This window comes from Dysidea avara, chromosome 1, assembly GCF_963678975.1.
Source record: "Dysidea avara chromosome 1, odDysAvar1.4, whole genome shotgun sequence".
NCBI lineage: Eukaryota > Metazoa > Porifera > Demospongiae > Dictyoceratida > Dysideidae > Dysidea > Dysidea avara.
This window is the reverse complement of record NC_089272.1, coordinates 16,916,959-16,932,907: the sequence shown is the minus strand read 5'-3', so window position 1 is coordinate 16,932,907 and position 15,949 is coordinate 16,916,959. Positions and strand designations below refer to the sequence as shown.

At 35.0% G+C, this 15,949-nt stretch overlaps 2 protein-coding genes across 2 annotated transcripts in view; both read left to right on the top strand.

The window, feature by feature from the left end:
* The window catches only part of LOC136262903 (hemicentin-1-like), a 49,060-nt gene extending 43,696 nt beyond the window's left edge, over positions 1-5,364 (top strand). Inside the window, exons 8-9 of the mRNA XM_066057356.1 lie at positions 637-909; positions 5,081-5,364. Of these exons, the coding sequence (XP_065913428.1) occupies positions 637-909; positions 5,081-5,238 (431 nt within the window). The 3' untranslated portion in view covers positions 5,239-5,364. The remainder of the gene's footprint in view (positions 1-636; positions 910-5,080) is intronic.
* Positions 5,365-12,752: 7,388 nt separating this feature from the next.
* Positions 12,753-14,380, top strand: LOC136262814 (leucine-rich repeats and immunoglobulin-like domains protein 1). The gene is made up of 3 exons (XM_066057260.1): positions 12,753-12,864; positions 12,931-13,221; positions 14,217-14,380. Exons 1-3 carry the CDS (start codon positions 12,753-12,755, stop codon positions 14,378-14,380), a joined length of 567 nt encoding a protein of 188 aa, XP_065913332.1.
* The last annotated feature ends 1,569 nt before the right edge of the window (positions 14,381-15,949 follow it).

Below are 15,949 nucleotides of genomic sequence, written 5' to 3'. Positions count from 1 at the left end.
AGAGGATAGGCAAGAAAGTATACCAACATACACTTATTTGGTTTTTTGCTTTATAACTTTGTAGCCATAAGTATGCAGCTGTTATAACCACCAAAAGGCAGTGCTACAATAATCACTCTATGTACAAACAAATTTTCAAGTGATTCCTCTAAATGGTTTACCCTGTAGGTGCGACAACAAATTGATCTTGTTTTACGCGATTAATCGGTCATAACTCATGAAAAGTTCATCGAATTTGCACCAAGCTTGGCACTAGGATTCATCCTTAGACTCCCTTTGAGTGTGCCAAGTTTCAAGGCGATTGGTTAACGTGTTTGTGTTTTATAGCAACTTTTAAAAGTGTGCAAAAAGACGAAGAATAAAAAAAATGAAGAAATAAAAACAAAATTTTGGCCACTCATATCTTGGAAACAGCTGGGGTGATTTCCTTCAAATGTAGTATGTGGGGTGGCCTACCTGGCAGGCACCTCTGCAGTGAAACTGGTTCCAATTGGTGAGGGATCATGTAGCTACATAGGTGTGAAAATCATGTATTCTTTCTTCCTGTCAATATACTCACGGTGTGGTGTGCCAGCTTCTTGGGCCACACGACACACTACCATGTGTCTTGATAATTACATTGCTAATTGTATACAGATGCTCCTATATTGACATTACTTCCTGGAGACTCCCCATATCATGTTAATGTCAATCAACATGTTCAAATTAGTTGTATAGCCAAAGGATTACCTCTTCCTGTTGTACAGTGGTTCAGTAATGGTATAGCTGTGTCCAGTGTTGGACAACTGCAAGCTTCAGTGACTGTCCAAACCAGTTATCCACATAATGCAATGTACACTTGTGTGGGGATGAACAAAATTGACAAGATGGAGCATAAAAGAAATGCTAGTATTACAGTGATTGTTGGACGTAAGATTGCGAATGTTTATATACATGTGTGCATAACTATTATCAGTATGATAGTAATGTATAATAGAGACCATGAAGGTTTGCACTTTTCAGCAAAAAAATAAATATCGACCAAAAATCTAGCCTCAACTTTCCTTCATAGCAACCTAGCAGTATTGATTTGGTATAATTTCAAGTCCAAATGTTTCTTCAGAGTGACACAAAATGCTTCTGATTTAATAGCTACAGAAATTTCTATTCAATAGACTACATACATCACCAACTGAATGCTAACTGATGCCTTCAGACCATACAGTGTAACTCAAAAATGGCAAAATGCTGCATTAGTGGTTTGGGTCTCAGATGTACCTTTTTTTGGCTACCACAGTACCTAGTACAGTAGCTACACAATGCACATGTCATGAACTTACCATTCTCCTGTCCCATTTATTTTTGTAAATGAGTCAATTCGTAGACAGACCAAAAAATTAGCACCAAAAAATAGCACCAAAAAATGGGCATTTCATGCACTTTGTGATACAATTATGAAACTTTCCACACAGATTGTGCTCCTTGTGATATATGTTTTTTTATATAGAGCCATCACAGATTTGACCTTTGGTGACCTTTAGAGCCATTTTTCACTGAAACTTAATCATTTTTGTCTTGATCTCCCTGAGGCATTTGTTAAAACATGGTATCAAATTAAAGGTGTTAATCTAAGAAGTATATTGATTTTTGTTTGAAGTTCGTATCTCATTCCACTACAAGGTTATTATCATTTTTGTAATTCATGAAATTCTTTGCCCTTGGGATATAAATTACTAATGGGCAAGTAATTCATAGAATTTCATGGTTAATATAAATGATCATAACTTTAGAATGCAATCACTTATTGACTTCAATAAAAGCCGAGTAGTTCATTTTAGCAGCACCTTTAATTTGAAACTGTGCAAAATGATGCCTGAGGGAGATAAAGACAAAAATTGTGAAATTTTCAATAAAAAATGGCTGTAAAGGTCACCAAAGGTTAAATATGCGATGGCTCTATATCCAAAAAATTATGTCACAAGAAACACAATATATCTTGAAAGTTATAATTGTATCAAAAAGTGCACAACTGTCGCACTATGCCGCTCTACTATAAAATGCACTCAGAAAGCATAATATTTATTACCACAATATTGGATATTTGTACACAAAGCTACAAATTTCAGTGTAAAATGTATAAAAAAGTGCTGTGCCCTCCAGACCCCATGCTTAAATCCTGGTGCACCTCCCCTTTCCAAACTCCCTGATACCAATGAAGTGTTCCTGCAATCAATCCACTCACGTATGTAGTTCAACTGCTGGAGACATAGTGCAAAAATTATAGATGATTTTCATAAAACATTCATAAATTTCATGGGTTCATGTGTTGTTTTCACTGTGTGATAAACTACACATGAAGCCATTGTTGTACTACCCACCCACACACCTTAGTAATACAATCCATAATCAAAAGAAATCTGTCTCAAAAAGGACTAACATAAGCCCATAATTATAGTATGTTCACATTGAGCTGAATCCTCAAAAACGTTTAATAACTCATGGATGCAATTACACATGGTCTTGACATTTGGCTCATTTGTAGTACTGCTTGACCCGCTGAAAATGTTTCAAGATCTTGTTATTCAAATGTTTGACATAATATTTACGGCCAATCAAAATTTTCACAATACATTTCCTATAGGGAAGCCATATAAGTACAGTGTCCATTACAACCCTTTCCCAATGTTGTAATGGAGCCAAACCGTGCGTGTCTGTTGTTGACACCTTTGCCGTTACTAATAATCATCTGGTTGGCTGAAATGTTAACTCTGTTGAGAAAAAATCCACTTTTAATTTTTAGCTGTTTTTCAGGATTCAGCTCAACGTGAACATACTATAATGCATTACTCCTACTGGGGGGAATGCTGCATGGGCCAAGCAATGTCTATGTCTATAATGGTAAAAAAGTCATGTCTTGAGCATCTTTCATTACTGAGTCACGCTTGTCTGCATGAAGGCTTCTGTTAGGTGGCTGTGGACATTAGTGTTAGTCAGTCATATTAATAAATTTCATATAATAAACTGTAAAGGACTTTGTAGGAAATAAAATGCACTTTCCGTTGCTATATAAGACAGAAAAAAGATGTTTAACAAAGATGCAGTACGTATTAAAGTTTGGACTTTTCTGGTCAATGAAACTAACCTCACAACAACTTCATGGCACTATGACAGTATTGGTTAAATCACAGTAAAACAATAAGAACTATATAATGTGATCTTCCTTATGGTATTTGGTATCTTGAGCACAGAAGGGATATAACACTTTTTGTTGTTTTACATACTGCAATATAATATCATGTACTACTCCAGCTTGTTTCAGTACTTTTTATTGAAGCACTGTTGGTCTCTACTCTGATTGAAAATTCCAGATTCTTTGTGTACTTGTTTGTTAACTTTTTTGTAAAATAAACAGTGTTGGGAAAGTTACTTTGTAAAAGTAACTAGTTACATATTACATATTACTTGCAACAGAACTATTTAGTTACAGTTACATATTACCCATAAAATAAAGTAACTGAAATAATATTACATATAATATAATACTTTGTGTCCACAGCCTTAAGCTGTCACATGTGAAACTACCACCTAATCACGTGACATGATTTCGTTGTTGGACAATATGCAAATTTTGGTTGTAAGTAAGAAGCTGGCGAATAAGCTTCATTCAGTAGGCCTCGTTACTTCGTTGTGGCTAGGCGTTACTCAGAAGATAACTAACGAGATTAGTAACTTCGTTACTTGTAGTAATAATATTACGTAATATTATACTCGTTACAGTAACTATATTACTTAGGTAACGCGTTACATTTGTAAGTAAAGTAGCTTGCATTATATAACTTGTTTTTATAGCGTATTTCGTTATATTACTTTGTTACCACAAAAGTAATAATATTACGTAACGCGTTACATAAGTAATGCGTTACTCCCAACACTGAAAATAAAATTATTATGACTGGTGAACCCACGCATACCACATCAAAAGAAATGACGTCGCATGCCAGCTACCAATAATTGTGTGAAATATGAAGTATCCATTACACTTCGTTGTCGGCTATGTTCAACCCATTACACAGCAGTACAAATCAAGAACTGTTCGAAAAGCACCTCTGTATTCAAAATATCCACTATGAAAAATACGGATGATTTCCATTATGAAGGGGAGCCATCACATGCTACCACCAAATCGACACCTTTCGCTGTCAGCAAAGATGCATAGGAGAGCACTGCTAATTCCATGAAGAATGAATGCATTGTCATTGTCAAAGAAACTGAGGATGGTTTTGGGTGATGAATTTTGTGGGCCACACCCAAACCTTTGTGGTCCCTACTATACAATACTATTGTACTGTATGATGAACTATTCATGCCAATTATTTTATACATTAGTGTAAGTGGCTGTTCTATTAGAGTATCTCAATTTTGTTCTAGTTATTCTCTGAAAGTGCATCAAAATGCTGTCTTTTACCCCATCATTATTCCCAAAAGGCATAATTCCCGCATCCCTACCACTTAGCTATTTCAGTAATCATTTGGGGCATGCAATAAGACCAAAACAATAAGCCTGGCACCATTCATTCATCTGCAGGGTGTATAGGTTCATCGGTCATAATAATTTTACAAAAGCAAGTGTACATAAAAATTAGAATTTTTAAGTTTGATTAGGGATCAAAGAAAAAAAAGTTGTGAAACAAGGGAGGTTGCATACACTTGAAAATATACAGTACTTATCTATCTAGTGGATGTTTATTCCTGTACTTGTTCTGTTAAACTCACTCCACTATTGTTTGTTCATTATATCATGAGCCACTACAAGATAAAGAATTTTAAAGTATACTGTACATACATAAGTAAAATTTACTTAATTTGATTTCTCTCTTCTGTATTTTATGTTTTCAAATTTCCATACATGCTCATAAATGTATTTTTCATTGTGTACAATTTTAATGATAGGGGGAGGGGAGGAGGGTAATGATAGTGGTTAGGAAATGCTATTTTTGTCAGGGTGACCTCTACTACTTACAGTCCTGCCATGTTGTATTTTAGAGGTCTGGTATTTTAATGCTAAACTATTTTTTTACTAAAACATCTTTATTGTTTACAGAAACTTGTCCAAATCTTGCTAATCCTGTAAATGGAAGAGTGATTGTTGTTGGTCAAAGTGCATTCTATGTTTGCAATACTGGATTTACTGTGGTCGGAAATCCTTTCAATACTTGTGTGAGTGGAAAGTGGATCTCTCCACCAGCAATGTGCAACTGATTTGCAAGAACATCATAACATTCCCCTTTTGTTTGAATTTCTATATTTAACCACAGTAGCTTTCATAGATACACAGTGTGACATTCATTTTAGTTAAAATCATTATTGTATCATTATTAGTTATCCCTTAGGACTTTTTGACAGAAGGTATTATTCTGTACCTGGCACATTCTGAGTTGTGTTATCACTATTGTGATCATGATACACCATGTACACTGGGTACATAGTTGTGGTTGGATCTGTGAAAAGAGGTCTACAAATTCCCTACTTTAACTAATCATAACTCCTCATGTTTTTACTCTATTACCTTCATAATTACACCAAGCAATAATGGTATGTTATGGGTACATTGTGACAATGTTTTGAGCTGATACCTTACTTACATGCATACATACAATTTAAAAGACCATTGACCCTTTTCACAGATCCAGTCTGTATTGTTATGTGAGACAAGCTGCAGGCCTGAAAAAATGGGACATGTGGGCACAAACTACACCCAGTCACACATCTCAGTACTGGAATGAAATATCCTCCTTCTCTAACTTGCATAGTCTTGAGCCAAATATGCCCAAAATGCTTTCAGGAATTTCCAAAAATTTTCATGCTCTTTAGTGTTCCCATTAAGCTTTTTGCTCCTAGGTTAACAAATTTCTTACAATCATCTTGGAACATTTTAATCAGTGAATGCTCTATTAGGGTATTTCACTACAAAGTGACTGTTCTATTAGAGAGTATTAGTGTGAAACATTATGCTGGCATAGCAGTACTCTAGCCAATTAAGTGATAAAAATTGTATTGCCAGTCATGAAAGTTTGAAAAAGTTGACAAACTCTATGTGAACACATGCCCTATTTTCACAAGCCCAGTCACATACAGTATGGTGTAACATTGGTGTTTACTGATGTAATGGACATTGCAGAATAAGTTCATGTAGTACAGTCTTGCTGTACTGGTACTTCAAATACAGTGCAAGCTTTGGTTACAATTATGAATTCAAGGTTGTGAAATAAATGGCTATAACAGTGCTGGCAATCACATTAAAACATACATTCTTGGAACATATGAGACTTGGTTCGGATGGATTTGCATGTTTTTCATTATCACACAACAAGAGTAAATAATGTGGTTGTTAAAGTGGTTAAATACATAGCAGATTATATACAATGGCAACAGCATATTTGTACAGGTTTATAATAGATGTCACATCAATGCAATTCTTGGTGGCTGAGATGCAACAGTTGCAGTGTTGACTGGTTGTAAGCATATAAGTCCTCTAAAACATCTCATCATCAGCTCACAAACTTGTTTGAAGTACACCCCATACACCAGTGGATGAAGAAGGAGGACTACAAAAATAATATTAGGAACAATGATAAATTCCATAAACTCCTTATAAGCTTTAGCTTCTATCAGATATCTACCCAACAGATACATAAGGGGAAAGAAAAGATTAATAAATGCACTCCCCAATACAACAACTAATATTGTTATGATGGGCTTAAAATGGATTTTGTTGGCTTGCTTCTGGTTTGAATTATCAGTTTTGATCTCGGTGGTTAATTCCTGATAATCTGGTCTCCTTTTCAATTTGCTTGTGAACCTTGTATACCTTAGCAGCCAAGAACACATTGATAACAATTGTAAGAAATGATGACAAAATAATAGGTAAAATGTATATCTAAGCTGCTTCAAGGAAAGCATATCCAGATGCAAGGCAGGTGCCATATGGGACTGCAGTGTAACCATCAAAATTACAGACTAATCCAACTATAGTAGGAACTGCAGCCAATAGCCAGGAACCTCCTATCAGACAGCCAATAGCACAAGGTGTCATCATTCTCATGTGCTTGAAAGGAAACGTGATGGCAAACAACTTATCAAGTGATATTGTCAAGTATGTGCAGTTGATCACATTTGCTGGAAGATACAAAACCTTGTGAATATTGCAACTGGAAAAATCTTTCTCTCCAACCACAAAGGCTAAGGTCATTGTTGTAGTAGTAGATGACAGACATGCATAAAATACCATCATCATATCTGCAGTCATCAAGTTAGCCACAAAGATATTATGAGGCTTGTGCAGACTTCTTGCAGTTTTGATAGTGTAGAACACCCACCAGCTATCAGCAAGATGATGGCTGTAGTAATCAACCTGAATACTGAGGACAGGTAAGTGAAGTATCCTGGGAGGACAAATCCTTCAAACGTTCACTCAGAAGTGGCCATTTCCTCATTGTTTCCCAAACCACAATGATGCACTCCACTGCTTATGCCCTCTTCATCAACATCGTATGTATTGACAAGATCTCTTAAGCAACACACACACATAGTGATACTTGTAAACTGACACTGTTGTCAGAATAGTCACTATATAAATTATGATAAAGCCTTAGCTTTGCACTTATGTCACAGTCAGTCTGATAGTTTACACTATGTGTCTGTATGTATATACACACAATATCATTATATAGTTGAGTCATCTCTCATGGAGTTGTTATAGTATTCTATAGATCCATATAGCATTCCAACATTTAGCATCTTTCTACAGTGTGCTTATAGTATGTTCACGTTGAGCTGAATCCTGAAATCGGCTAAAAATTAAAAGTGGATTTTTCTCAACAGAGTTAACATTTCAGCCAACTAGATGATTATTGATAACAGCAAAGGTGTCAACAACAGACACGTATGGTTTGGCTCCATTACAAGTTCGGGAAAGGGCTGTATTGGACACTGTACTTATATGGCTTCCCATAGGAAATGTATTGTCAAAATTTTGATTGACTGTAAATATTATGTCTAACACTTGAACAACAAGATTTTGAAATTTTTTTAGTGGGTCAAGCAGTACTACAAATGAGCCAAATTTCAAGATCGTGTGTAATTGCATCCATGAGTTATTAAATGTTTTTGAGGGTTCAGCTCAACGTGAACATACTATAGTGGTATGAAGAGATCCTAATTATATAATGTTTGGATCCTATGTAAGTTGATCTTGTCGTTTGTATTTACCAAAGTTGACCATACATAATGGGTGACCAAAATCAAACCTTAATGTATATACCATTCTTGGTTACAATGATTGGGATACATGGTAGTAATTTAGAGAAGTACTTGTATAATGCAGAAGTGTATGGTTTCCACTGCAGCCTAGTGACCGTTACATTAGATTACCCTGGACTGCACATGCTTTATTAGAATATTTCAATCTTTTCACCAAAATTATTGTTCAGAACAATCTACAAGTGTTGCTATTTGTGTAAAAAACCATTAAGGCCAATGAAACTTGATTAGCAGTTTCGCGTCATCGCCCGCATGCTTTTGATACACCCGCATGGAATTTCATTATTGGTATTTCAGATCGAAATACTCTAATAGAACGGTCACTTTTACTCTAATAGAGCAATCAGCTATACTCTAATGGAAAAATCACTTGTTATAGATTAGTAACGTACCTTAGCTATTTAATGCAAGAGTAATCAGTGTAGATCTCACTATTTTTTGGCAGAAATATTCATGTTTGGATGTGTGTTGTGCTTTTGGAAAAATAATGAATAATGAATAATAACCGCCCGCCCGCATCAAATTTTCAAAAATCTGAGCGAGAAACTGGTAATCAAGTTTCATTGGCCTAAAGGTTTTTTGAATTGAGCAGCTATGATGTGTTACTGTAACATCTGCTTCAACAGGATCTGTCACAGTCACATTATAATTATATATCTGCCTTATACTTTTTGTTAATCAATATTTGTGACAGACATGTACTCTAATAGCTACTTCTGAATCAGTAGTCAACTACTCTAACAAAACAGTCACATTAACTTTTTTTTTAATCTACAGGTATCGTATAATGAAACATGTGATACCAGAGTGTGGCCATGAATGTGTGAGGCCTATAGGTATATCTGTCAAAACAGAAATCAAATATTTAATTGGTGAAGTCTAGTATTGACATGTAGTTAAGTAACACTACAAGGTTTTATATCCACATGTTAATTTTAATATCATTTAGTAAACATTCTCTATACAAATACAAAGTGTTTAGACATTCTGATAACAATAAATAGCTTGAGTTTGGCTGCCATTCTTCACTTTATAGCAGCGTACATGAAAGGGGGCCAAACTCAAGCTATTTATTGTTATCAGGAAGCCTATACACTTTATATTTGTATAGAGAATGTCTACTGAATGGTATTAAAATTAACATGATCTATTATGTGTAGCTACTCAATGACCATACCAGTGGTAAAATGACAGTGTGCCTACTTTAAGTAGCTGGTACACTTGTAACAAAAAGTAGTGATACCAAAGTGAAGCCATGCATGTGTGAGGCTTATAGGTATATATGTCATAATAGAAATCAGACATGTAATTGGTGAAGTCTAGTATTGACATGTAGTTAAGTAATGCTACAAAGTTTTAACATGTAACTTATGGTTCTGCTCTTTATTATCACTTCTTTTGGACAGATTTGATTTTCAGTTACTTCTACTTTACATGGATGCACTCTTTTTTACAACAATGCTGTTTTTGCAGGCGAATTTCCTTTACATTTGTACAACAGTTGTGCCCTTATTGTTTTACACTAGTTGCACTTCCATACTCACATGCTGTCTTCACATATAGTTCATGTCATACATTACACTAGACTGTCCACATATTTGCAAATATGTAAGGAATATAATTTTATTATAGACTAACAAATTTTATTATGGATTACTCATTTTTCACTAAGGATACCTACTATGTAGCGTAGAGCCAATCTTGATAGTCATTAACTTTTGAGAATGTTTAATCGATAATTTGTGGGCAGCTAAACAGCCATGTAAAGTTATTCAGTGGCAGACAATGTGATGGAGTAGTGTGAAAAAGTTTTGGGAGTAGGTCCTAATTATAATCTCCTATTGTGACAGAAAAGTGGCATGATCTACCCTTGCGGAGACCCATGACATCAAAACCAACAGAGATAGAATGTATATAAACGTCATGAAGTGCATAATTATTATCAGTAAAATCATAAGAAAAGCGATACTAACAGGTCCCTGAGTCCAATTTTTTACCTACCCATGATCACACCCAGAGGGTGTACTTTGCTTAAACCTGCCAAGTGCATGCCACTCAGGGTGTTACCACACTAATTAGCATGTTAAGCTGGATTGAACAATGTCCATGTTTGTGTCTGCATTCATTTCAGTGTACGACTGTGTATATCTCTTCCAACTACTAGTTCATTTGTGGTTGCAGCTGTGCTTTCATTGCCAATAACTACTGAACTATGTAAAAATATAGAAAGCAAGGACAAACTTGTCAATTCATAATTCAAAATATCATGATTAAACAATTACCTTTGCTCTATACAGACATGTTTTATTGGCTTACTGTTGGTTACTATAAATTGTTTTCGGCTTTTTTTTACACACAGCAACTGTTCCATCAATTTTAATTTAAACCAGCCATCGGATATTATCGTCAACAACTATCATTTATCCTATGAGTTTAAATGTACAGCTGAAGCAATTGATGTACAGATTTTATGGAATAAAGTTGGACCAATTCTTCCTGTTATAGCCACTGAGAGAAACACAATATCAGGAACTATTACTACTAGTACACTGAGATTTAATAATAGAATGACTGGATATTATAGTGGGGAGTATTATTGTATTGCAAAAAATGATGTTGGAGAAACTACTACACAGCATGTCAGTTTACATGTACAAGGTATAGTTTTCAGGATTGTTAAGTAAAGAAATACTTGTAATAACTAAAGTACATGGCAGGAGTTTTAATTATCTGTTAAGGTTTACTCCAAACGTACATGTAATTTTTGTTTACCTAATCCATGTGAAAGGAGCCAGGTGTACAAAGGGTGTACCCTTTAAAGCCAGGTTTTTAAAAGTTGTGAAATCAAAGATGACAGTCAAGAAATAGCTGCCATTATGTTAATCTGTTAAAATATTGACAGCATCATTTATTATTAGAGACTGAAGGTTTATTAGATAGTTTTGGCACATTCACATTTTAAACACCACCACTCAATAATTATATACATGCCACAGAGAGAATGGTCAGGCATACATCAGTTGTATGTTCCCACCTGGATTGTTATTACAGTGGTACCTCTGTTATCAGAATTCATTGGGCCCTAGGTGTTTTCGAATAGTGGAAAGATTCGGATAAACAAAGCCCATACATTTATAAACAGAGCTCAGTAAAAATACTCTAATAGAACATACACTTTGGGAAAATACTCTAATAGAACAGTCACTTCCACAGTTCTGTTAACAGATAATCAAAGGCCAAATAATGTAGGGGCCACTGTAATTTGAATTTTAATTTGCGTTTCATGTATTTAAAACTCAGCATAATAAAAACATAATAGGATGGAGTGGTATGCCAGCATACATATTAGGTGAATATTACAGACTGTGGAGCTTGATTCCATGAAAATAGATCAAATTGCAAACTGCAATAGAGCACTCAAATGCATTGTACATAGCTTCTTAGATTGATATTCTCTAATAGAACAGTCGCCTTGTAGTGAAATACTCTAATAGAGCATTCACTGATTAAAATTTTCCAAGATAATTGTAAGAAATGTTGCTAACCTAGGAGAATAATGCAAGCATAATGGGAACATTCAAGTGCATAATAGGTGAAACTTTTCAGAAATCCCTGAAAGCATTTTGGGCAAAACTTTGAGCATATTTGACTCAAGCCCACCTGAGCCCCCGCCAAAAACAGTCCTATCAAAGATATGCACATATGTCCACTCCCAATGGTTTTGTACTGGAACAAGCATATTTTCATGTTGTAAACATGTCTGCATGCCTAAATCATGCATACTAAATGTATGGAGTGTCATAACTCACCTGTTCTTGCTTGTATCAAAGTGCCTTTATGATAGGTGTTTAAAGGGCTTCACAGCACTACTAAATGTTGGGGGGGCTGGCCCATGTAACAAGAGTTATTAACTAGAAATTTGTGGTACTTTTTGATGATGATCTTAGCTATATACTAAAGCCATTTCACAGAAACAAACCTACTGAAAGTCTATGCATGGGCTGGAAAAATATTGTGGATAAGATTTTTCCCAATAGAGAAATCACAAAATTAATATCCCATGAAAAATTAATTTCTTGTTTTACAATATAGTTACTAATAGTTGCACATGTTGCATTTGCTGCCTCAATTCCCAGTTTCTTTGTTTTATGTAAATAATAATACTAGGGTTCATTTTTGGAACCATTATAAATTTTACATAATGGTTTTGTGACAATGTATGCAACTACTGCTTCATCATTTTTAATCATTAGTACCTCCACCTGAAATCATAAGACCCTTGGAAAACTCTTCTGTTGTAATTCATAAAACTGCTATATAGTCTGTACTGCCTAGCAGTAAGTTTTGGAGTACTTACTTACAAGTGGAAGTAGGTAAATGGGAACAGCCTTTCCTCTAATGCCAGCCAGTCTCTCACCTTTGGAAACTATTCAGATACTAATCAGGAAACTATCATGTATCAACTGACAATTCCTGTTGTGCAATTATCAGATGAAGGATGGTACTGTTGTGTGGCTACTAATGAAGATGGTAGCACTGAAAAATGTATTTGGTTAGATGCAAAAAGTAAGTGAATCATACATTTTGGAATTTCGTTTTACAACACTGTCATCTTTTTACATGGGTATGTAGCACCATCAACCATGACCAGTTCACCAATGGACCTCACCATTAGAGCAGGCAGTAAATATGTTAATCCGTTACAGTGCTTAGCTACAGGAATGGGTCTCATTCACTACCAGTGGGAGAAATATCAACCATCTGATGGTAGCTGGATAAAACCTTCCAATAGAGTTGTTAATATCACATCACCTCAACTGATATTTAGTGTGATCAGAGAAGAAGATGAAGGTGTCTATCATTGTATTGCTACTAATGATGATGGTAGTGTAGTATCTGATAATGCTACTATTACTGTGTATGGTGAGTGTAGTGTGTCATTTAATCACCGATAGGCGAATAATCAAAATACTTAGAAGCTCAGACAGAGAAATGTCTTGGGTAATTCTTTACAGAAAATTTTTTCGAATGAATTTTTGTAATGTTTGCAAGGTGCTGTAGTAACTAATTAATCTAAGCAGACTACATTTGCATTAATTATTAAACAAAGTACTATATAGCACAACATTACATCTTTGATGATTACTGTAACAGTGTAATATTTAGTTATAACATCTTTACCATTAGTTAATCACTGAAGTCAATTTAGCTTTTTGTATGTTGTAAATTAATGCACTTGATGTAGCACAGAAAATTCAACTGCAGGTCCACCAACCATCACTTCAGTGAGTAGAGATATAGCTTCAGTTGAAGGCAGTAAAGTTAGCATTATGTGTAATGCTACCAATGATGTTGATGCCTTAGATGAAGTGAAGATAGTTTGGCTATATACGCAAGATATCAAAAGATCTTAAAGAGGAAATTTCAACAGGCAGGAATATTTTAATTTACAACAAAACTGATTCATCTATAGACAAGACACACTCAGTACTACTATTTGATCCAGTTAATCACACTGATGATGGAGAGTATATATTTCGAGCTTTAAACCATCCTGCCTCTTATATATAGCGAAAAAAAATTGACATGATTATTAAATGTAAGTACAGAAATTTCTAACTAAATTTTTTTACAGAAGATCTAAGTACTCTAAAAGAGCAATCATTCATGTAAATCATACTAAAATATTTTTACACAAAATTTTTTATCACGGAAATTTTTTGCATGAAAATAATGGTTGCTACAGAGCTATACAGCCAGATACAGTCACCCCTGATTGGCAGTGATGGGTAAGGTGTGGGGTTGTGGGGTGGTGAGTAGGGTGGTGGTGGGGCAAAGAGGGGTGATAGATGATTCATTATCATTTATATTGTATGCATATAGTACATGTGACTATGTATTACATTGTTTGTACGTAGGAACTTGTCCAACTCTTGCTAATCCTGCTAATGGAAGAGTGATTGTTGTGGGTCAGAGTGCATTTTATGTTTGCAATACCAACTACATTACAGTTGGTAATCCTTTCAACTCTTGTGTGGGTGGTAAGTGGACATCTCCACCAGCAATATGCAAACTATCCTAACTGGTTAATATGCACAATTAGTCTTATTGACAATTTAGGTAGTGTGTTAGGTGTATGTTACAGCAGCTACTGACTTTTTTGTGTGATAGCTCGTTTACTATAGTATTATAGAGTTTCCCATTATAGCTAGCATGCTTGACAAAAGTGTTGTAATTTACCTGCAATACTGTACCATTCCCATTTTGTAGCAGGAATTGTCTTTCATATGTGATTGGAACAAAAAGAATAATTTTAACTAGGATATATGTGATACAGTACGGTATACACTCTACATAGTATTTCTACTGTAGCTAACTACTGATCCACTATAATAGTATTCATTACTGATTGCTGTTCATAATTAAATTAACCAGCAATTTCTAAATCCAATTATTTACTCAATTTCAACATTATTTATTTATTTGAAATAGTACCAATAAAATTGCTTTACTACTAATGGAGAGTCAAGTGTACTGTTTTGTACTGGCTTTAGAATAATTATACAATCCAGTACATGTACGAACACAACATACCAGCTAGCAGTTATGGTAAATATGTAGTTGACAGCACTAAGAGGGTGGAGCACAGAGCTCTCTTCATTGAATGCAAGGACAATTTAATTTATCTAATCCTATTTTACTAGCCATAATGAATGTCCTGCAGCTTGACAATAATCACATTCACTACACATAATGTAACTATACTCTGTGTATATACTGCACCAAAATTCAGCAGCACCACTTTGTAAGATCCGCCCCTGAAAAATTGCAGGTGTCAATGTATCTAGCTAGATGGAGAAAGCCAAAATTATGCACAGTGCCAGTACTGACATGTGCAAACCATAGACAGCAGAAAGGTAGGGGGAGGGGCTAGGAGTCCAAAGCCTAAAATGGACAAAAAAAATTGCCTACAGTGGGAATTGAACCACTGACCTATTACTTTGAGAGTTGGCATGTTACCACTGTACCAAATTACAGTACTATTTCCAGCTGTCTAAAAACTGTTTTGTACTGCTTTTAAATCTTGTATGTTTATTATCCTATTAGTCAACAGCTATAAAAACTGTTGTTTTTTTTAAATTTATTTTAATTAGCAAAACCCTTAGGGGTATCACACTAATGCATGATGTAATATCAGTTTCTGTTGGGTTACACCATCATGTCTGAACAGTAGATGGAGTGAGTGTTGCTGATTTATATAGGAGCAACACAACACTAGCTTTAATAAATTAACTAAATGGACACTAACCGAGTGGACACTAGCTTTAATAAATTAACTAGTGTCCATTTGGTTCTACTTGGGGTACTTAGAGATAATGAGTCACTCTCTAGAATTCCTATGGATATAATTACATGAAAATATCAAGGAAAAAGCCTGGTAGACTCCTGTAAGCATTTGAGCGTAAATCGGATGGCTGCAGGTTCGAGGCCACCTAGGTCCAGCCATGGATTTTTTCTCCTTTCTGCAACTTTTCAAACACACCTTAAGCAGCTAATGTTTTAGTATCTAATGTCTTTGAGCAGGCTGTAGGACCAGGTGTCCTACAGACCTTCAGCACTTGTGCTGTAAAGCTTTAATAAATAAAAATAA

Bases quoted from the DNA above. Each gene is read 5' to 3' on its own strand.
- LOC136262814 (XM_066057260.1), top strand. From the start codon at position 12,753: ATGTATCAACTGACAATTCCTGTTGTGCAATTATCAGATGAAGGATGG. The intron at 12,865-12,930 runs GTAAGTGAATCA...ATGGGTATGTAG, and splicing joins TATTTGGTTAGATGCAAAAA to CACCATCAACCATGACCAGT. The intron at 13,222-14,216 runs GTGAGTGTAGTG...GTTTGTACGTAG, and splicing joins TGCTACTATTACTGTGTATG to GAACTTGTCCAACTCTTGCT.